This window comes from Xiphophorus hellerii, chromosome 21, assembly GCF_003331165.1.
Source record: "Xiphophorus hellerii strain 12219 chromosome 21, Xiphophorus_hellerii-4.1, whole genome shotgun sequence".
Lineage (NCBI taxonomy): Eukaryota > Metazoa > Chordata > Actinopteri > Cyprinodontiformes > Poeciliidae > Xiphophorus > Xiphophorus hellerii.
In genome coordinates, this window is record NC_045692.1 from 18,620,955 (window position 1) to 18,637,408 (window position 16,454).

At 37.3% G+C, this 16,454-nt stretch overlaps 1 protein-coding gene across 1 annotated transcript in view; it reads left to right on the forward strand.

The window, feature by feature from the left end:
- Nucleotides 1-13,615, forward strand: part of tmx3b (thioredoxin related transmembrane protein 3b) — a 46,992-nt gene extending 33,377 nt beyond the window's left edge. Inside the window, exons 14-16 of the mRNA XM_032552155.1 lie at nucleotides 2,982-3,111; nucleotides 4,841-4,909; nucleotides 10,856-13,615. Coding sequence (XP_032408046.1) covers nucleotides 2,982-3,111; nucleotides 4,841-4,909; nucleotides 10,856-11,113 — 457 coding nt within the window. The 3' untranslated portion in view covers nucleotides 11,114-13,615. The remainder of the gene's footprint in view (nucleotides 1-2,981; nucleotides 3,112-4,840; nucleotides 4,910-10,855) is intronic.
- The last annotated feature ends 2,839 nt before the right edge of the window (nucleotides 13,616-16,454 follow it).

Here is a 16,454-nt window from a genome sequence, read left to right on the forward strand (position 1 = left end):
TTTGAGGAATAAAATCCAGCGTTGTCCACCAATCCTTTCCCCTTTGGAGGCTCATGGAAATAAATCTGATGGCTTTTTATCTGCCTTTCTGTCATCGACATGATGACTGTCTGGCAGCGGTCTGTCTCTCACTAAAGGCGACCCCAGCTTTCATCAGGGGCACATAAACACACCCATAAACACACACATATCTAAGATAACCACTATGAGTCTCAAGGGTATCCTTGGGTTTGTTTTAATATAGGATTATTGCTAACATCTTTACCAGGCAGTGAAATACTAAAGATGTGAGGTCTCCCTGTGTGGGAGGAAAACTTTTATCAGAGGATGTGAATCATTAGAGAGTAACTTTAAATCAGCCTGTTAAAAATCTGTAGTTCCACTTGAATGTGAGTGTTGATTGCTGGTGTTAGGGTTGGGGTGGTTTCACTAACAATCTTGTTATTTTTAAAGCTATCCTGAAAAGTGGTAGCAGTGGTCATCAAACAGGAAGAGTAGCAGGGTTGACTCTCAAAACGTGTGTTTTCACAAGCATATTCACAGTTGAATTTATGAAATATATACAATGGACACCTGGTATTAGTGGAGGTGAAGGTCCACAGCTGCCTGTGAATAATCGCTAAAATTACAAGATACTTGAGAACCCCTCTAACAATCCTTACAATTAACAATTTTAATACCTCAAACACCAAATATACCTTAACATACATCAATGCAAACAGTGGATCAAGCCTTAGCATTATCACATAGGCTAATATCTATAGGTTTCTTATAGCAGCAAGTAGCGTGACAAGTAGGTATTCTGGCTTCTTTCAAATAAGCTATTTTAGATATGCTCTATGAAAAATCTGTTAATTAGTTAACTTTCTGTGAATAGTAGGCGGCATCCACTGTATAAGGAATATATACTATTAAAAACATGCTAAAAACTTGGTTGCAGAATTGTGCACATCTTTACACTAACAGTTTGTTGAAGCAGCTTTTATTCAGCTTCAGAATTCAGTCTTCTTGATCTCATGCCTGCCATTAGCTTATGTTACATCTGTGGGAGGTACAACAAGCTACAGGATAATATTATATACCATGACACAAGGAGGATAGACAACAATAACGGGAGAAAATACAGGACATCTATGAAATGCAAAAAAAACTGAATTTATCTACCAAATTAAAAAGATACGAAATAGAAACTGGTTGATGAGGCTGCTAAGATGAAGACTGAAGAGATGCAGAAATTTCTAACTTTTTGTGTTCCAATTGAGAACATGCTCATGTTTTCTCCAACCATCTAAGCTTGGCACAAGAGGTTGCAAAACAAAAACCTTTTCCTCCAATATCAACACGAGTCCTGCTGACTTCAAAAAAAGACGACTTCATATTAAAACTGTACGGCATTTAAAAAAAACAAAAACAAAAAGGATTAATTCAAGGGTGTGTTCACTTTTGCACCAAGGTTATTGAATTTGTGTAGTTTGCTTTGAAATTATTTGTAATTGTTTCATTTCTTAAGGGTCACCATAGTATGAAGCAGCCATTTTTGTTTGCATTGGAAAAGAAGTGACTCTGCTGGTGCAAGGCATGTTCCTTCATCATCGCAGTGAACCCCCTGTAGTCCCACTTAGAGGCATAAAGGCTAATCCATATTTAGTTTAAATGAGGGCCATCTGTTGGAGTACGGTGGTGAAAATATGCATTCATTATGTCTGTGTGTGTGTGTGTGTGTAAGTGTTTGCAGCTCTCAGCTGGACAGAGTAGTGAAGTGTTGATGACTCCACCACACGGTTGTGTGTGTTTGCACTCTGGATCTCAGCTGGGTGGTGGATTGGGACATTGATGGATATGTGTGCGCATGTGTGCAATTTGTTGCTGGGTTGAGTATCACCGCAGGGATGTGAGGTAGCGGCACAGTGATGGACTGTTTGGGTGACTGTGTGTGTGCGTGCATCTAAGCAACAGCATACCTTATCTAAGCCAGGCTTTGGTGCTGCACAAGATGTGTGGAAAAAGGATTAGTTGTTTTATGACCTTATTCCTTATCTCACAAGGATTTATAATTCCTCTGCCGATTTGTGGAGATTAAGCAGCTCAGGAGTGTAAAGTGAAGGTTACTGTTTGAGTCCTCTGCTAAACTAAAGATGAGTGGACCTCTGGGCCACAGCATAGAGGCAGAGGGGCTTCCCCTAAGACGGCCTGTGATTTACTAAAAGGAGTTTTTCACCAATTGGGTTCCAGTGCTTGACCAGGGCTGGAGATGAAGCTAGAATCTATTAAAAAAAAAGAAAAAAGAAACCGTAAATGTTTCTACAGCTATATAGCGAACACCAATTATGTCAGTAAAATATTCTTGTTAATTTGACTTGTGTTTAATGTTAAACATTAGTAATTCTTGTCTTTATATTCTAAACTATGCAGATTAATAAAAAACTAAGTTCTTTATTTAAACTGACAAATCTGCAGTAAATCTATAGTGATGGTGTTTTCACTTAAAAAATCACCAAATAATGAGCCGAGAACTTTTATTAAATAAATATTGGGATTTTAACATAAAACATGTTTGGTAAGTAAAACCTTTGTTTAAAGTTTAACATTAAAAAAGCTTTGTTGCACTGCTCTTGAAGGAACATTTGTAGCATTGAGTTTATAAAACCAGGTTTGAAATTTTAAAATAATTGATTGTTTTTATGTCTTTTGCTGTAACAAACACAAGCAAAGCCCCTGAGTTTCCCACATTTTGCTGGAAAAACAGAAGAAACAACAGGATTCCTCATCTTATTAGAAGTCTTCTCTTTGAAAAAAACCCCATGGGAAAAGTTAGGTTCCTCTCAGTATAAAACGCTTTGTTTACCACACTACTGTATTATCTGTGTCCCAATTTGTTCTGTAAGATAACTGCATTTTGTTCCCACTTTGATAATGGCAACTTGTGGTGAAGAGGTTAAGAAGAGCAAATGTCTTGTTCTGTTTTTTCTTCTTTTTCTCAGGGAGGTGACAGTGCCTTCCGTTATCATCCTCAACACATCCAACGAGCAGTACTTCATGCCCAGCGAGCTGATTGAGAGCACGGACCAGCTGGTCCAATTCATCAGCAGCGTTCTGAACGGTTCTGCACAGGTTAACACCCTCCACTCCTCTCGTCTCCCTCCGCTGCTTTCTGTTTAAGCTTTCAGCTCAGAATAGCCCATTCACCCCCTTCTCCTTGTGTTGTACCATTGTAATCACCTCAGTGCTCCTCATTAATCACGCATGTTGTCTTGCATTGTAAGTCCTAAGACAATTTGCACAGTAAAAGAAATTGCAATCTCCTTTTGCATGTTTAGATTCTGTTTAGGCTCTGTCCTGCTTGGACAGATTATCAACAAGTCTTTGAAATCAAACAGCCAGATTCCTGCATTGCTCTGTAATGACAACCTTGAGAAGAGATTTCATGGTTCCTTCCTGCTCTACAGTGAAGGCACCAGATGTATCAAACCATAAGCCAAACATCCAGAGGTTCTGTCTTTTTTTTTCCTGGGCTATTTTTGGCTTCTTAAAACAAACCACCTCCCACAAAAAAGGGGAGCAGCAGAAACCTGCAGTTTTGTGTCGTCCTGTTCCAGGCAAAGCCTGGGCAGCTTTAAGCTTTTCACATCATGACCATAATGTTTTCCTTCAGCCTCTCTCACAGCTGGTGTGGACTTCATGTGTATGCATGCAGAAAAATAGTGGTTTGAAAGTATTCTGCTGTGGGTTTCCAGGGAATTCTTAAAGAAGGGGAGATCCCCCCTCCTCTATTAATGAATAAAATCTTTGAACACAGGGATTACAGATGGTAAGTTTTGCTTCAGACATGAAAAGATAAGGATGGTGGTCTGTTCCAACTTTCCACTACTGCTTTTTTTTAGAAGATTTTGAACTCCCTTTTATTGTGGTACATTACCCGTTTTAGCATTCAAGTCTTCTATACTTGAAAAGCATTGCTTTCTCTTACGCTTCAGTAAGGGAAAGAAATGCTCAAACGGGGCTCTATAAAAAGCATTGTGAAAACTTTTGCATCCATCTTCCTGCAACAGAAGCTCAGTGTGCAACAGCTGCTACCTAAAAATTAGCCTCTTGCCCTCTTCCAGCTAATTTACTGAGGTCCTGTTTGGGGCAGAGCTAATTAACTGGACATCCTGATGAATTAGCATCAGCACACATCATTCATTTCTAAGCCCAGATGCTTTTATAGGCAAATGAGGTCATAGCTGAAACATGGGACACGAACTAAAGCTGAGGACTTTTAATAATTTTTTCCTGAAATACAAATTTCTATTGAAAACGTGTTAATCACATGACTTATGTTTTTGCAGTGTGTAAAGCACAAAGATGTTGTCAAGAATCACAAACAGACTCCAGTTTTTTCTATCCTTGACTGTTTTGCAACACGTTTCCCTAACCATCCCCTATATTTATAGTTTTTTCGCTCTTAAATTTAATTCAAGGTGGCATTTAGAAAGGTCTTACATTTGACTTCTTGCTGTAACCTGCAGATACCCTTCTATCTATTGACTAAATACTTACACTCCAAACCGGCTGTTTAGCACAGTAAAGTAAACAAGAGGTCATCAGTAGGGCAGACGAAGCTTAGGCAACATGAAAGAATCTGAAGGAAACAGATTTTTTGCATTTGAAGTGTTGAGTGTTTCAAGAAGGTACTAATCCGTTGAAGGAGACACATGCATTTAATCAATTTTTTAAAATTGCAAGTAAATAAAGCAATATGTAAAGTCCTCTACATAACTCCTAATAAGAACTGGATTGTTGTTATTTTCCTTTAAGACTGTAGTAGCTCTTCTGTCTTCATTAAATTGTTTTTCTGCAGGCATACGGCGGTGATGGCTTCATCCAGCGGTTCAAACGTGTGGCCTATGATGCCAGGTCCACCATCATGGTAAGATGTTGAGATTTTTGTTCAGGCTGCTGCAAGATGGCAGTCAGAGATTACTTTCCCAAGCACAGAGCAGTTGTGATTTCATTTGCTTTTATGAGAAAAAAATAATAATTTCAGAAGTTGTGGTTTTGATGTGAAACCCTTTGGGTAAAAGACAAAAAAAAAGTTATTTCCAGTTATTATTTCTTCCCTCCATTACTTCAGTTTTGTGTGTCTGTGAGCCATGGCTTTTCCAAACCATCGCTTGGAACTAAGCAATCACAGAATTTAGATGTTTATATCTATGAAATGTTTTTCAGCCATTTCAGACTCTTTCTTTATTGGTTTAAGATATTAGAGTGACAATCACCCTTCACAGCAATATTTTGAGCTGCAGCTCACATGTATTGAGATAAACCAACTATCTAACATTCTCTGTATTTTAATCTGTTTTAAGAGGTCTCTCATTTAGTGCAGAGACCTTAAGGCAAAGCAGGTTTCCACCTAAAGAAAAACTTTTGCTACCTTCTATACTTGCCCTTGTCTGTATTTATGTAAGCAGTGTAAATGCTATGCAGAGAGCAGGTACTGAAAACATTGCATGGATGCAAGGAAGCAAGCAGCAGAGCAGTGAGACTGGGAGGAGAAGAGGGACAGGAGGTTGGACTTGCTTCTCCTCCCACATTTGCCCTAAGTAGCTTTTTTGGGAGAGCAAGTGTTTATACTACCATGGGTGTGAGAGGAATGTATACACAGCTGTGTTGTAATGCATTACAGTCCACACACCAGTACTTGCATTTGGGTTAAACTAATTACTGCTCTCTAACATGTCCTTTACGGAGGGATGCATAAAAGCAGCCAGTAACTTAAAGAACATTTGTTTTAGTCTAATTCAGTGAAGGAAATATTTACTTTAGTTCCTCTAGGTCATAAAAATTTGAATAATTCTTATTTTTTCTCAGTTAATAGATTAGCATTCGTATATTTATATTTAGAACCCATAACCCTCAGGAATTGAAAATATTTGCGTGAGTGTGTGGGAGGACTTTCTCATTGGGCTTTGGGCAGTTTTGACGATAACATAATTCTATGGCCTCATTCCTTGTGGTGATCCACTCCTAAACCTGACACAATATTTAAAGTGTCTTACATGGATTTAGAAGTAAAACGGACTGGACTGATTCTCAAGTAAACTTTATCCTAATTTGGAAATACAAGTCTCATATTTTGAAGATGGAGTTTACAGGCATACAAGTTAAGATGTTATTCTGTTTTCACAGTCAGTGATGATTTAGGAAGCCCTGTCAAAAGTCTGCACTGCTGTCCACCAGGACATGTCAGAGCATGTCATGCTTCCCTCTTTTGACAAGCCTTTTGGAGATTTCATTTTCCAGCAGGATGTCTACCCTCAAAAAATACCAATATTTTAAGGCTCGGACTTAAACTCATTAATTTCAATGTAATCAAGTAATTTTGTTTTTACATTCAAAGGTTCTTACCTGAATCTTTGTATTTGTGCGTTTCTGGTACGCCCTTTAAAGTGACGCACAAGCAATATATGAAAACAGCGATGGATGACAAAGCTGCTTCTCTTAGCCAGCTCGGAGTTAATTTTTGCTTCAAAAAGCGATCGGATAGAGTGCTGGAAAAGGCTATTGTCTGCTAAAAGGAGTTGGCCGATAACCACATCTATTCAAGCCTAAAATATCATCTCAATGCCAAACACAATACAGCAGCACAGATGTCCTCAACACTGATGTCATTGTCCACAGTCCAAGAACTGACATGAATGAAACTTCAAAGCTGAATAGGTATAATAGCACTTTGTGCTATTATACTGCTATATAATCAATCTGTTATACTCAGATTGGTTTTTTAACCAATCTGATGGTTGAAAAACTTAAACAACAGATTAAAAACAGTCAATATATTAATTTGTTGTTGAGCTCAATAATTTATTAGCAAAAAGTTTTTTTTTCAACTGAAAATGTTACTTATTTTGTCAATGTATAGCTTTTGACTAAAATTTTATTAATTTCAATTCATTATTTATAGATCCTGCAATTAACTCAATAAATTTTTTTTAGTAAGTCCCTCTACTAATACATACATAAATGACTCATACGGTTGTGCCTAAAAAATATTAGCAAACTGGGACAAAATGGTAGAGAAAGAAAGTTCAAAATGACAGTTTTAAGTAATTTTTTAATGTAACCACTCCTTATAGAAGTTGAAGTGATGGGTTGAAGTGTATTTATTTATCCTTGTTTAGAAATTATTTTCAAGGACATTGTAAGGATGTGCCGCTATAATCCATCTGTATTTTTAATTAAAGCATGCTAGACATTGGGAGCTCAAAGGATCAAGCCAATGTGTAATTAAAGTATATTTAATTGCAATGAATGATAGTGTAAGTTATCTGGAGTTCATGTTGATGCCAAAATGCAAAGTAGGATTTGTGGAAATATGTTCGTTGATAGATCAAGTTTGATTAATTTATATTGCACAACAATAATAAGCAAGACTCTTGCTTAGATGCTTGCTTCATCTAAGCAAGAGGTTTTTATTTACTTCATCTCTTAGATGGAACAGAGGTTATACGAGGTTATACGTTTAAAAGGCTTGAGTAAAAAAAAACAGAAAGAAATGAAACTCAAACTACTATTGTTTCCCTAAATAAATGAGCTGTGAGCATCAGAATGACCAGAATAGAACAGAAACGGTTAATAGATATCACACTGACGCCAAGGAGCTTATCTAAATGAATCTCTGACAGGATCATGAGGAAGCAACATTAGGCCCAGTGAGTCATATCCGGACGGGTTAGCATAGTGCAACCAATCCTTACCTCATCTACTGTCTCATTGCTCTGCCGATTACCATCACTTTTCCATCGGCAATAACCGGAGGTAATCTCAATCATTTTCCTCTCCAATTCTCTGTAGCAGTCACAATCTACGACCAAATGCTCCCTCCTGGGTATTTTTTAAAAATCTATATGTGATATTGTTGTCAAATGAAACATTTTTCACAAAGAACTAAAACTCTTCTCAGCTGACCTCTGCATTGAGGTTTAAAGTGAAGATGATGGATTGTACATTTTACTGCAGTGGTATGGAAATTGGGAAAAAAAAGTAGCAGAAGGAAGAAAGTGAACTTGCAATAATAAAAAACGCTTCAATTAGGGGCAAGGAGAAGATATCTACTTTGGTAGAATTCTGTATGAGTTTTGTATGAACCAATTTAGTGTTGTAAATTATAATATGCAGAGTGGTCTAATAAGGAGAAAATTAGAGTACAGTTTTACTTATTTAGGGAAGAATGCTGGTACTCTCTCTCATTGGACATAAATACCGGAACACATACAGCTATGCCCAAAATTATTCATACCACTTTGTTTAAGATAAATGAACAGCAAAGTGGGGTAATTAAAAAAAGTTATATAATGTTTATCTGTGTATAAAACCACAGACTCTTTATAAGAAACCCAAAAAGCAGCGATGTGAACACTGATTTTGGAAGCAGCGTTTGATAAACAGCTGCCGGGAGGAAGGATCTACAATGATGCTCCTTTGGTGCAAAGGAGCATCATTTGGTGCTCCTTTGGCGCAAAGGAGCATCATTGTAGGACCTCTGCAGTTCTGCATTAGCTTCATGTTTGGGTTAGTGATGCTCTGACCATTCCAGGAAAGAGCATCCAAGTGAATAATAAAAATATACAAAGGAAAAACAAACACAAATTAATCTTAAACATATGAAGTCTCTTTTTGTTCCTGCAAATGATTTCTGATCTGCTAATTAAAAACCTTGTGATGCAGTTCAAATGAATAACTAGATAGATGTGTTTTCATCTAAAGCTTAAAAGCATTTTAAGCTGATATACTTTGATCTGTGAATGGCATCTATTGAGAGGTTTGATGTTTGATAAACAGTGACTCATCACACAACAGTTCAAACATACCACCACTCAAATACACCACACTGATATATTATTAGTATGTGCTTTTTTTGTGCGAGAGGGAGTCGAGAAATAACGGCAGAACTTGATAAGAAGTTGAAACTAAGATGAGGGACCCTTGACCCCTATTTCCTCTGATGTGTGTTTGCATCCGGCCTCCTCTTAAAAAGCGATCATGGACAATTCACATGCGTAACTGTGGTTGGCAGCCTCATTATATTTCACCCAAAAACCAAGAGAGCAATCAGTATTCTTGTTACCAGTGGGATGTAGCGGATACCATAAATAATCAAACTATTCCTACACGAGTTCACTTCAGTGTGGATTTTTGCTGCTTTGTACACAATTGAAATTGTACTTGGAAGCTCAAACTATTTATAAGGCAAGAAATCCCACTTATTAACCTGACAGGGCACACCTATGAAGTGAAAACCATTTCAGGTGACTACCTCTTGAAGCTCATCAAGAAAATGCAGAGTGTGTGCAAAGCAGTAATCACAGCAAAAGGTTGCTACTTTGAAGAAACTAGAATATAAGGGGTATTTTCAGTTGTTTTACACTTTTTTGTTTAGTGCATATTTCCACATGTGTTATTCATAGTTTTGATGCCTTCAGTGTGAATCTACAATGTCAATAGTCATGAAAATAAAGGAAACTCATTGAATTAGAAGGTGTGTCCAAACTTTTGGTCTGTACTGTACATAATACCAGTTGTATTTGGTTCAGGTTATCTGCTAGTTTAACCTAAATCATGTAGGTTTGATAGCCATAAACAAGCTTCTGGTATATTTCTGATTGGGTAATTGACCACTTTTACCAGCAAAATTGGTTTGTGCAGAGTTATACATGTTGAGAAGGTGGTGAAAAAAATGGTTGTGTATCTTCTTATAATGTAAATATATATTGTTAGCTATAAGTACAACGGTTACCTATATACACTGTTAATTGAATGATAGATTACCAACGGGACCTAAATAAGACATCAAAGTTGTTTTTGTTCTTTACTACAATTTAATCAACTATTTAAAAGAAAATAGAATGAAATAACTTTCTTTAAACTCAGTAGTGGTTTAAGTTATATTGAGCATATCATCACGGGGTATTTATTTTTGCATAGGTTTTGTCTTCAGACTTACCAGATCATTCATTTGAAACATTTTTTCAATTCAAGTTATTCAATTTTGATTCTAAAAATTTTCGCATTTTTATCTAGGTTTAAGGGTCGCCAAGTTGCTTTTCCTAATGTGAAAGGAGTTTTAGCCATGCAGTTGTAAATTTTACAAACACAAAGTTAACTACTGCAAAAGCAAGATCTGGTCTTTTCTAATTAAGAAACTACGTAGAGGATAATTAGAAAAGCAAGAAATTTTGATGTCTCACTTGGTTTGAAAGTAAATTTGAGACTTGCAGCAGGAATGGATTAAATTATAATTTTTTAGTTTAGAAAGTTAACAGGAAGATATATTGCATATCGGCCACAAAACAGTGTTGAGCTTGGTTTTTTTTAATTTTTTTTTTACAAAGTTTGCTGATTCCAGACAGTCCTATTTTCTATTTGACAGAGCTTGTATTTATTATCATCATATGTTGAATTTAACGAGGAAAAGGGAAGCACCTTTTATGCAACCACTGTGTACAGCTAACACACTTGAGCTGCTTGTTAAGGTGGTCTGAGTGTAAATTACCATCAAAGGGACCATTAAAAAGCATATTCGCTGTAAAGTGAATCCACTCTGAGATCTTGGACCCCACAGGAGAGCCTTTTGCCTTGCCTGGGTAATCCAGACTTAATTAAGACAAGAAGGAAGGGTTTAACAAAAGGAATCTTCGCGAATGTTAATTTATGCAGATGATTAATGGCTTTTACCGCTGGTAAGTGTGTGCTCATTTAAATAGGATGCCGGAGTGTGAAGTTATTAATCTAACTTTTTTCTCCTGTCCTTTACCGTGTCTTTTCCTCCCTCTTTTCCCTTTTTTGTTCTCCGTTGCCTCCCTTTCTCCGACACCAGTCCGTGTTTCGCAGCTCTCCTCTGCTGGGCTGCTTCCTGTTTGGCCTCCCGCTCGGCGTAATCAGCCTGATGTGCTACGGCATCTGCACGGCCGAATCAGACGATGGCTTGGACGAAAAAAGGGAGGGGCTCACCGACGAGGAGGAAGAAGAGGACGATGAGGAAGAGGAGCAACAGCGACAAGCCGCTGAGCTGGAAGGCCCTGGAGAGGAGGAGGATGTAGGAGAAAAGGATCCCGAAGAGAAGAAAACAGATTAATGCAGGAGCACACGGCAGACGGAGGATGATTGGCTCAGTCAGTGACATGAAACTCAAAGACGTGTGTGTGATGCTACTTTGCTGTTTTATGTTTCATCTCACTACCACTCAAAGCCCCTCCAGCACCGACTCGTCCTCTACCTTTGAGTTCTGTGTGTCGTTTGCTGGACTGGCTGCCTGGCGGAGCCTCTGAGAAAAAAACCCCCAAAAAAACAGCCTATTTGGTTACAGAGCGTCAACAAAATTTACAAGAAGGGATGGCTGTGAACACATCACCTTATTTATTGATATCCAATCATGTGATAGGTTTCACTTGGCCAGATATAGTTATATCATTCAAAAACCACTAAAAAAAAACACATCTTTTTTTTTTGTCATGTCCCAAAGCGTTTTATTTTTTTCCTGTTTTAAAGTAATAACGTTATGACATTTGAAACTGATACATCTTGCCTTCGAAATCTACTAGGAAACGATGAGGTAGTTGTTTTTCTGTCCATCCTCCTGCAGGTCTTTGCGAAAAGTATTAACACCTCTTGAATTTTTTTCACATTTTTCAAATAACTCCACAAACGTCATTGTGTTATATGAGGATTTTTGTGGTAGGTGAGCACAATTACTATTATTAATAATTATTCCAGCTTTGTACATGTGAAGAGGACATTTTTGCTTTTCTTTGCAAAACAGCTCAGGCTCAGACTGGATGGGAGTGTCTGTGAACATCCATTAGATGTTGGTCTGTTCTGAGACATGGATTTGATCTGAATCGTTCTGTTGTAGCTGTTGTAGGGATTGTTTTGGGCTGCTATGAACAATCTTGCCACAATTCCACAAAGGTCTAATAACAGATTCTCCCACCTGAGCTGTGGAACTCTGCAGCTCTCCCAGAGGTAACCACAGACTTATTGTTGGTCTTTCTAATAGGCTTTCCTGTACCTAGGCTGTCAGATTAGGCAGCTATCCATGTGTTTGTTGCAGTTCAACTCTTTTCACTTAACAGTGACTTCTGAAGGCATTTGGGCTTGCGTTATTTTTTACTATACTATATTTTTTACTTATGCAGTCTATTTCATTTTTTAAATTAGGAAAGTGTCAATATTATGTAAACAATTTTCTTTCACAAAAAATCCTCAAAAATGCTCTGAATTTTGTTGGCAGGTGTCAAAATGGGGAGAAAAGGTCAAGGTGTATTAAAACTTTTGGAAGGCACTGTAAACTGAAGGTGATGTTGTTAATATGTTTAGAGAGAAAAAGAAGTGCCCAGGAAAGAGGACCTGCCATAAGTGAAATGTGCTTTTTTTGTACTGTATGACATTGCCTGAAAACATTTCTTCTCGCTATTCTTGAACGGGTGCAAAGTGCAGAGACAGTCTTGCATTTAGCCTATTTTTCTGTCAGCCACCTGTCCATTTGGGTTGCAAAATGACGAGAAGCGCTTGAATGGTAATTTGTATCACTCTTCGTGATGCCAAAAATAGGTGCGATTTGTTTCTTTTCTTTTTTCTCTCCCCCTTTTTAAAAATCCATTTCCTCCCAAAAATGACCAACCTACTGAAAACATCTTGTATAGATGGGTTCTACCTGTCAAGCAAAAGCCATAACATGCATCAATGGCTCCTGTGGCTCTCCTAACAACTCTTATTCCTCAAACAGACAGGAGCTGTCTGTTGGCATGTTTCATTCTGTCCTCCATCACTGGTTTCTTTATACAATTTGCCTGGCAGGTGAAAGTTTACATTCAGTGCTGTGACATGCACACTGAGCATAAGAAATATGAGGACCCTTTTTTTGTTACATCCCGTTTTAAACTGGTCTCAAGGTTATCTTTATCTTGCTTTTGTTTCTTTGACTAAAAATTGTGAATTAGATGAAACTCTTTGCAGGTTATGGCTTCATTTTTGTTTTGTTTTTTTACTTATTTTATGTTTTTGTTTTTTAGGGAAAATGCACAAATGTCGTGTTTGGACCTTGAGATAAACTTTATTGCTTTGAAAACATGCTGGAGCCCATAAAATAACGTTATTGTTTCCTAGAAATACCAGAGCGGAACATTTTCCAGCCTGTCCTGTTTTGAACTTTTTGGAAAAGCTACCTAATTTTTGTTTAGAAATGGGGAGAATAAAACTTAAAATTATCTCTGTGGAAACCAAGGACAGTTACAGTATGAACATCTTTATTAGTGTACTGGAAACAGCTGACCCTGCTAATAGATAAAATCTGCTCACCAGCAGCAAATAAAGTCAAATAAACCAGAATTTAAAGTGCTGTTTAAACTTGTTAAAACACAAATCTAGACTTATCAGGAAAAGCAGGCCTGATTTTTTATTTTATTTTATTTTTTAACAGATGGAGGTCATCTGTAATCTCTACTGTGAAACTGAGCTTCCCTTGCCTTGCCTTTGGTCTTTGTAGTTGCCTACTGTTCTTCAGCAAATTTTCCTCTTTGAGTGTGAACTGAGATTGTGTAACTTTATTAAAGATTTAAATAAAGATTTTCCCCTTTTTCTTGTTGTCTTGTTGGTGTCTATTTATAAAATATTTTTCAAAGCCTACATAAACTACTTTATCAGGCAATCCACTCTGTGGGGCCCAGAGTTGGTTTAGAAATTCACAGAACCTGGTATGTTCCAGTGAAACGTCAGGACCATTCATGTTGTCTCAAAGGTGTACCCCACAGATCTATGTCGGGTCCCATTTAATTCTTTATTTTTAGAAAGGATTTGGGACAGGGAAGGAATTCTGAAAAAAGTATAGTATAGAGGGGAGGAATCATGCAAGATTTGGAAATTGAGATGGCCACTCCTGTGGAGAAGGAGCTTTTGTTCTGTCAGCGCTGCTTTACAATTTTTAAAGGTGTTCCCCAAGGATCTATTTTAGGTCCCTATTTATGTATTTTCTATCTGTGACAAAGTTATGCCAGAGTATATCTATATGCAGATAGTCATTAGTTAGCTGTCCTTTCAGTCACTTCTTTGTCCTCTGAAACTAAAGTTGGATATTAGCTAAAGGAAGATTAAATTTATGATTTCTAACTCATGCTTGTGTTAAACCAGATGTTTCCCCTCCTCCTAAGAAGAAAAGACCTTTTTTAAACTCAGATCTTCACATATTTTAGCTAAAAAAAACACATTTTGTCTGGCATTAGAATAGATATTTTAAAAAAAGACAAAATATCTTAATTTATTCACAGAAACTGCTTGGAAATTATCTAACAAAAATTGACTCACAGGTAGGTAAAATATACTCTGATTTTGCTGTCAAGGACACATTTCGAACCAATGGGAACCATTGAGCCAACGCCTAAAACTGCAGTTGTGAATGTTGGTTTATAACTGATTGTAGCATTAATGTTTTGGCTGCTTTGCTTGGACAGCTGGACAAACCTGGCTGCTTAAAGCCCGTTGCAATAAAGATAAAAATTGAGTTGGTACACAGTCTGAAAAACACTATCAAAGTATGGAAAAATTCTTTCTTTGTAAAATACCTCCCTCTTTTCAGTGCCCACTATTCTTTCTCCTTTGCTTAGTTTTGTCCTTTTTTACTTTCATTACTTCAGTCCTTCCTGGTTTTCTACCTTGTATCATTCCTTCTTTCCTTCCCGTTCTTCCCTCTTTGCTCCCATGTGTCTTTCATTCCATCCCTTCTTGTTTGTGCAGAATAGTCCCTGCCTTTCCTCTCCTTTTCCTTCATTGTGCATTTCATTCCTGGTGTCATTTGTCCTTTCCAAATTCTTCTTTTATTGCTGTAGCTTGAAAAGTTAATTTAATATCTGATATGTCAAATGCAAACACTGGAAAATTTAAGAAAAGTGACATTCTTACATTAAAAAATATCTAAGCTCTGTGTCAATAGGAATTTTCTGATTGTGAGAATTAAGTTGTTTTTTTTTGATGAACATGTTTTGTATAGCCCATAGACCTATCATTTAGATTGTTCAAGGATGCATAATAGTGGACCTCTAAATAACGTCATTGTAAAATTCTGTCTTTTCCACTCCTTACCACCAGTTAGGAGGTTACAAAAAAAAAAAAGATCCACGCAATTTTCAAATAACACACAAAGCTGTTCGAACCAACCTGGCTCTATATGGAAAAGTAATCACTCTCTAAGTCTAATAACTGTGCCACTATTGGTGTTGAAGACCGCCACAAAGTGTTTGTGATAACAAGACTCTTATCACTGCAGGGTCATTTGGCCCCCCCTCTTCTAGCAAAACAGTTTTTATTTTAGCCTCACTGGGGGGATTTTCAACATGAACTTTCTGTTTAAGGTTACAGCATAGCATCTCAATTAAATTTAAGCCCATGCTTTGACTAGCAGCTCCAAAATCCCCATTTTGGTTTTGTGTGGTTAACAAAAGTTGGATATTTAGCTATTAATGAGTTTTGTGATGGCAAAGCAACAGCCTGAACCTCCTTTGACAAAAGGGATTCCATGTTTCTACTGAACATACTATGGAATTAACCCAACTTGAAACTCAAATACGTTAAAAAGAAAAAAAAAAAGTTGAGTTTAAGGAAGAGCACTTAAAGCCCAGCATTGCTGTGACATTCACGTCCAGGATAAGTCTCTGTAAACTTACAAGCCTCTAAATCCTTTTACTCTTTTTGCTCCCATCTTGCCTGTTCCCTTTCCCATCCAGATAGCTATTTCTCGTACAAACTTTAATTACCAGCCAATAAATGTATTTTTTTCTCAAGCAGTGTAATCCAACGTAGATCCCTTTTCTCAATTATTGCAGATAGAATCATATTTTGGGGGGAAAAGGTTTAGCCACAGGCGATTGCTTGATGGGGAACTCATTTATTTCTCACTCTTTGGGGAATCACAGCAATCACAAGTCAAACTGAGAGACGTGACTTCGCATAATGAAAAAATCTAAATGAACACCTTCTGAAGTCTATTACATGCACAGGCAGAGAAACAGAAAAATGCAACAAAAAAAAACAAAAAAAACTGCTGCTTGAAAGTTTGTATGTTTTCAAGTCGAGTGTAAAAGAAGAGGTGTTCATTTTTCGACTGCATGCCATTTTCAGGATAAATTGCAACAAAAAAGGGGAGATAATATATTACTACCTCAGAATCATAGTCACTGAGTGGTGCTGGTGCAAAAAGTAATTCATCGCTCAATTACCTGGCCATATATTCTGAGAAAGAGTTTCATCGAGAGGCAAATGAAGGTGGCCTGCTGTCTCTTTTCTTGTCAGAATGCTAACAATCTCCCGCACCAGACAAGGACAATTATGCCGCTCCGAGCAGCTCTCTCTGACGTCTGCCTCATGTTGAAATGGCAAATTAAGGCAAGGTGGTAATCATCTCATTTCTGGACGGCATGGGAGGAGTT